At 41.6% G+C, this 6,996-nt stretch overlaps 1 protein-coding gene across 3 annotated transcripts in view; it reads right to left on the bottom strand.

Moving 5' to 3' along the window:
- RNASET2 (ribonuclease T2) overlaps positions 1–6,996 on the bottom strand; it is a 54,898-nt gene that overhangs the window by 8,773 nt on the left and 39,129 nt on the right. For all 3 annotated transcript variants that reach the window (XM_019527327.1, XM_019527325.1, XM_019527326.1), the window contains one exon: positions 3,355–3,468. In XM_019527327.1, coding sequence (XP_019382872.1) covers positions 3,355–3,468 — 114 coding nt within the window. The remainder of the gene's footprint in view (positions 1–3,354; positions 3,469–6,996) is intronic.

Below are 6,996 nucleotides of genomic sequence, written 5' to 3'. Positions count from 1 at the left end.
TCTTTGCCCTCACTCTGCAGAGCACTAGGCTGCAGTGTGACATGCTGGTCCAGACAGAAATGGCAATGTTCACCTGATCTGGCTACAGGAAGCAGTTTATAGCTGTGACCAAACAAGTACACAGCTGCAAACAGTTTTAAAAAATGGCTGATTGCATGAAAATATGACCCCTCATTGCATGAGGTATCAGATGAAGATGTTACAACAGGCAGCATCTTTAGCAACTTGTGTCTATGGAGCTCCCAGCCTGTTGCCTTTTTCAGAATGGGAGGGGAAAAGGGAGCAAAGGGAGTTCAGTCTGGGGGGTTTTCAGCTCCCCCCCACCTTCCAGAGGGTGTACTGGAACCTCCCTGCGGTGGGGGGGCTCCAATTCACCCACCCTTTAGCACCAGCTGGAGAGCCCCAAAAATAAGCTTCCTCCATTGCCTTTTCTCCCCTCCCATTCTGAAAACAGCAAGCACTGGCAGAGAACCTGGCCATTACTACCTGTCTGCAGGCTGCCAGCCCACAGCTAGATTCCCCTCCCCCCTGGTACCAGAAGTGAACTGGTTTGGTCTGGGGTAATGTTGCAACTCAAAATGCTTTGCAAAAATCATTCTGAGTTACATCTGGGAGCTGCACTTCTGTCTGCACCCCCTACTACAGGTTAGAACAACCTTCAGAGTTTACCTTTCTTTTCCTCAACCATGGGGAAAAAGTGGAGGAGGAGTTATGGTCACTGCATGCTACTTGAGGTTTCAACTACACAGGGATGTTTTACTGGTTTAGAGCTACTCTGCATTAGTGAGGGAGAGCAAAATAGCTGGCATGGAGGTCAGGATGAGCACCACTATCCCTAAAATAGTCCAACTAGTGTTCTAGGCCAGGGGTGGCCAATCTATGGCATGTGTGCCACAGGTGGATCAGGTAGCCTTTCTGTAGCATGTGGCAGATTGTGAAGGGAACAGGCACCACAGCTAAAGATAGGGGACGAAGCAGAACGAAGAGCAGCAGATCAGGCGGGAGAAAGGGATCAGAATGGCACTCGAGGGCAGAGGGCTTAATTTGTGACACTCTTACGAAACAGGTTGGTCTCTACTGCTCTAGGCTTTTTAGTATCAGAAGCACACTTTAAAGAGACATTAAAATAAGTAGCACAAGCCTCCAGAACTGGGAATCAATGGATCTTCTTCCTCTAAGCCTGATCCTAAGAGGAAGCAAATTGCTTCAACTGCCAATGAAGTCTGTGGGCCTGTATCCCAACAGGTTGTCAAATACCTCCATTTCCCATTCATTTAAGGAGGAACTGTAACTGTTCAGCAGCCCTCAAATTTAGTTCAGTGAGAACCAATGGTGCTCAGCACCTCACAAGATCCTACATGCCTCAATTTAATGATACGTAAAGACATCTTCCCAACAGAGGAGCCACCACACTCAGACATTTGACACTTGTTCTTTGCAGGTCAATATCTATGCCGATGCAATGTAATCCTTACAACAGCCTGTATAGTTACCACCAAGAAATACATTGGACCAGTGGGGGCCAGCCTTTTTGGCAAGTGTGCTACAAATTAGCCTTGTACCCTCCTCCAGTGCCTCCCTCATCTCTCCCCCCCACCCCCGTCTGATCTGCTGTTCTGCTTTCTGCCCTATCTGCCACTATGTTGCCTGTCCCCTCCCTAGTCTGCTGCATCTCACACATAGAGGGTGGCCTGTGCTATTGCTGGCATCTGTGTTGCAGGTTGGCCACCCCGAGACATGCATGCCCCACGTAGCACAGGCAGTCCCGTCCCCGTCCCCCCCTGCCGCCTTCCACATACACAGCATTTATACAGAGGTATGAAAAAGATCATTGTAAATAGAAAACCTAAACCTTTTATCACTTCTAACTTTTCTAATTGTAATGACTTTTACGTTCTAACAAGTGGTTTTAATTAATCTAAATCTTTCATCATTATTATTCCAAAGAGTTAATGCTCTCATTTTTATATTAGTGGGCAGACAAAAAACAGTAGCAATTAACTTCAAAATATTTCAGTCTCCTTTCTTTGTCTTACAGTGCCACACACTAAGTAAAAAGCCAGACTGTAGGTCACTGTGCCATCTGTAAATCACTTCATAATCATATTGTCATAGCTACCGAGGACAATATAATGCAGGCAATTTACTAAGAAGATATTATTAAACTGTTTTATTACTACATGTGATGTGTTCTTGTAACTTGGGTCTAGAAAAATCTGACTAGATTTTAGGAAGCTGCTACAATGATTGTAGAGGAAGAAGATATATTTTAGGACATGCATGGGCAAGGAGAATTAGATTTTTTAAGTTGTTTGAACTGAACAATGACAAGTAAAAACTTGAACATGATTTTTTTTTAAAGACATGGTTCAGGAAAATACTCAAATATTTTTCTCTCTTGTCCTTTAGAATTATGTTACATATGGAATTCATGGCAACTGACTAATGTTGTATCAGGAAGATGTTTTCCCTATCCAATGAAAAATCTGTGACTTTGCACTTTTCCCTTTGCCTTCCTCTGGAGCAGCTCTGTACATATAAAAGGATATGATAATTGATATCCCAGCTAAAATTTGTACCTAGATTTAATGTGCTGGACCTCTGCATAGGAAAAATTCCATCAGAAGAGGAAAATATTCTTCATTCCTGGTGGCTAAGACCTTAGACCCTGATGGACCTTTTCCCTTTCAGGCTGTCCTCTCTTTCCTTTGGAGCTGCTTCTATATTTTTCTGAATTTCAGTCCATCTTTCTCTCTCAGGAGACTAGAGGAAATTTGCCCCTGGCTCATTACTTCTCTAGTACGTAAAATCTTAAATTTTATTCTAAAAATACACTAACATGAACAATATATTTTTTGGCCTTGGTACTGTAAAATTGAAGCACAGGAATGGGATCAAAGAGAAGGCAGTAGGGCTCAAACACAGAGGAACAGGTGGCAGGGAGGTGCATGGTGGGTGACAGGCAGAAGAGAGGCAAGAGGGGGGAACAAGGGGTTCAGAGAGCAAGAGGCAGGGGTCTGGCCCCTCACCCCCTGTCACTGCTTTCCCCACCACAGCAGCAGAGGCGACAAATTTAAGATGACCTTCCATTAATTGGACTCTATATATGGAAAATTGTAACAAATTTATAATTTTTCTATGCATAGAGTCTAATTATTGGAGGGGGTCATCTTAACTTTGAAGTCCTCTTGGATTTGGGTGTATGTGGTATCCGTTTGGGAACCAGCAGTGTGAAGTAAAATAACTGGTGCCCCAAGTCACTACTTCCATTGCAGAGCAGCATTTTTAGTTTTAAGTCAAAGCTTCTAATACCTGCTAAAATACTAAACTGAACACAGGGGTAAATTTCCATACCTGTTGAGGTCCACCTTGTGATAGAGATCCAATGCTTTACCAAAATATTTCTTTTGAGAATTAAGAGGCTCTATTGTGGCTGCACAGGTTCCATGTTTCTCCCATTCATGCTTCCTATGGGGAAAAAAACCCCCCAAAACAGAGTTTTCAGAAGACAGAATTCATACATACACACACAGACAAAATTACCTACATTTTAGCATTATGTAAACTGATTACATTCACAGAGGAAGTAAGAGAAAAATCATCATTGACAAAACAATGCATCAATGAGCATTTCATGACCCTATATCTTCAACTGACCAACAGATAACATGCAGCAGTCATCAGTGCATACACCCCGACCCTATATGACAAAACAAAATAAGAAATCTATTCTAAACTCAACCAAGCCCCATCATCTGTCCCCAAAGAAAAGAAGATAATTCTGGGTGATTTCAGTGTTACAGTGGGCAGAGACCGAGCTACAGAAAGGAACACAGACAGGAAGGGGTGGAGAATATTCAAATAGAATTCTTCTCCTGAGCAAGTGTACGGAACAAATGCCTTATTCTGCCAAAAGAAACAAATGAAAGACATTGTGGTTCCCCCTCCTCCTCCCCCCCACCAGCTTCAAACAACGGCACTCAATGGACTACGTCACAGCTTGTGCATGGGATCATTGTCCATATTACCAGAGCTATGACCAACACAGGTGACTGCTGGAAAGATTATTGTTTAATACATTCCCTCATGTCCTTTCATATTGTCCCAAAATGATGTAAACAAAAGCAACCAAGGAAGAGACTCAATATCGAGTGCTAGGAAGACCATACTAAAAATCAATTATCTCCATCCGTACCTCAATGAGAAACTCTCCAACCTCTTTAATGATCTTGATGCCACTTATTAGTGGGAGAGCCTCAAGAAAGGCATCCATGAGGCATGCAAAGAATCTCTAGGCTTCTCCACAAAGAAATATAAGGACTGGTTTGATGAGAATAACAGGAAAATTCAAGCTCTCATTGACAGAAAAGGAGAGCCATCAGTGCTTAACAGAATGAGGTCAACTGTAAACACAAGCTTACTGCCACATTACAGCCAAGACCCAGAGGAAGATTCAAGAGCAAAAAGAACAAGGAGTGGGAAAACAAAGAAAGAAATATTTAAATGTTTACCAGTAGCCTTGATGTGCATAGTTCCTTCTGTGCTGTCAAATCTACTTATGGGTCAAGCACATAAGGAATGGTCTCTCTAAGGTCCAAGGGTGGAACAACGTTCTTTAAAATCAGCTCCACTTACAATGCACAGTAGAAGGAACACTTTCAAGAGCTCCTGAATGGATTCTAACATCAGAGACAATATCATCAAAGCCATTCCACAACACCCCATTAAGGATTACCTTGCAGATCCACCAATTTATCAAGAGGCCTTGAAAACCACTAAGCAGATTACGAACAAAAACAAGTGGTCCTGACAGAATACTGTCATTACTGAACAGATTCCCAGTGACTCGAGATGCCTGAATTGTTACCATATCTTAAAAAAGAAGATCATATTGCAGCAATTATTATGGCATTGCATTCCTGTCCATAGCTGGGAAGATCCTTGTTCATGTTCCCAACAAATTCACTTTCCTCATTGATTCTACCCAAGTCCCAATGTGGTTTCAGGCCACTTGGAAGTATAATAGTTATGATCTTTCTTACTAGACAGCTGCAGAAGAAGTGCTGCAAGAAACAGAGATCTTTATGTGGGCTTCATTGACTCAAAGGCCTTAGTCAGGTCAATCAGAGAGGCCCTAAGGAAGATTCTGATGAGATTTGGATGCCCTCCAGAATTCATCACAATTATCAGGCTTCTTCACCACAACTTGACAGCGACTGTACTACGCAATGGCTCAGAAACAGTCCTCGTCATTAGTAGAACTGGAGTCAAGCAAGGATGTGAGACTGCATCACTTTTCTATCTATATTTCAGCTATTCCACGTCTCATTGTTGATAGACTTCCATTTGCAGTATCATCCAGTATCATATGGATGAAAATCCCTTAAACATCAACCAGCTATGTTTCAAATACAAGATAGCAAACACCTGCATTAATGATCTTCAACACACTGATGATTGTGTTGTGTGCTCCCACTCAACTGAAGAGCTCCAAGTTGTTCATGGATAGCCATCTTCCCAAAAAGTAAACACAGATGATGATATTCAATGCTGGATAAAATCTGCCAGTGCTGCCTTTGTACATCTCTGAAATAGTGTCTTCGATGATCATGACATCAGGACCTAAATCAAGGTTCTCATCTAGTAGGCTGCTGTCATCCCTACCCTGTTGTACAAGTAGGGAAGTTGGATGACATATCAGAAACACCTGAAAGCTTTTGAATGTTACCATTAGTGATGTCTGGAAAATCCTGCATATCAGCTGGAAGGATAAAAGAACAAATGCTGGCATTCTGGCTCAGGTAACCACAACCAACATTCAAATCATGTTTATACTGCACCAGCTCCATTGGGCAGGACATGTCATAAGGATACCTGACAACTAGCTCCCAAAATAGGTCTTATAATCCCAACTCAGCAATGGGCACTGCTCTAGAGGTGGCCAAAAGAAGAGATTCAAGGACACCTTGAAGGCCAGTCTGAAGAAATGCAATATAAACATCAATATCTGGGAGACTCGATCACTGCATCATCCCCAATGGCGCCATGAAGTATGACAAGAGATTGATTAATTTAAGCATACTCGCCTCACTATGGAGGCAGACAGACGAAAGAGCCTGACATCACCAGGATCTACTCCTTCCTCCCAGATCTAATTTGCCACATTTGCAGTTGAACATGTGGATCCTGGACTGGCCTCCTCAGTCACCTACAGATTTACCAATTACTTTCTTACTTACTACAAAACCATCATCATCAAATTGAGGGACCAACCACTGTCGCTGATGATGCACATTAAAATTATATTTGGTGAAATAAGTTATGTTCAGAAGTTAAAACTAAGAATTTGCCTAAAAGTTTTAGCACTTTAAACTTTTTTTAATATATGAGTTTTAGTGATGTCTTCTAAGCTAATACTATGTAGATTATAGTTGACCCTAAACTGATTAATGGTAAATTAGTGTAAAAGAAGAAGAGAAAAAGGAAATGAGCGGGGAAGAAAATGTCATAGGCAAGAAGGGTTCAGAAAGCAGGAGAAAGAGATTAAGAGAAGTTGGCTTAAAGTCACTTGAAGTCACTTAGTAGCTTTACACCAGCTAGATCTGGTTTAGGGCAGATGCAGTTTATGCCCATTTTCAGTAGCCTATATATCTGCTTGATAACAAGCAAGGTACATTCAGTAACCACATGAGAGAGAATTCCTATTAATACTAATGATGAAATAGTGTAGTTGACACATTTCTGTATTTTCTGGCCCTTTATAGCAAGGTTTTGAAGTTAAGCCAGGTAATAAAGTATAAAAAAAATCCAGGGTTACTTAAGAATCCTTACCTTTTAGCCTTAAACTAGTTCTTGATGAGCTGGCTATCTGCAGATGAACCATGATGAGTGCTTCTTTGAAATTTAATTTTTAAATCTACCAGTAAGTAAGAATTCCATTTTTCCCTGATAGACTGCCCACTGATTAGAGGCTTTTAAGACTTTAGAATATAGTAA

Source organism: Gavialis gangeticus, unplaced genomic scaffold (genome assembly GCF_001723915.1).
Source record: "Gavialis gangeticus isolate Ggan-Ray unplaced genomic scaffold, GavGan_comp1, whole genome shotgun sequence".
Classification (NCBI taxonomy): domain Eukaryota; kingdom Metazoa; phylum Chordata; order Crocodylia; family Gavialidae; genus Gavialis; species Gavialis gangeticus.
This window is presented reverse-complemented; position numbering and strand designations above follow the sequence as displayed.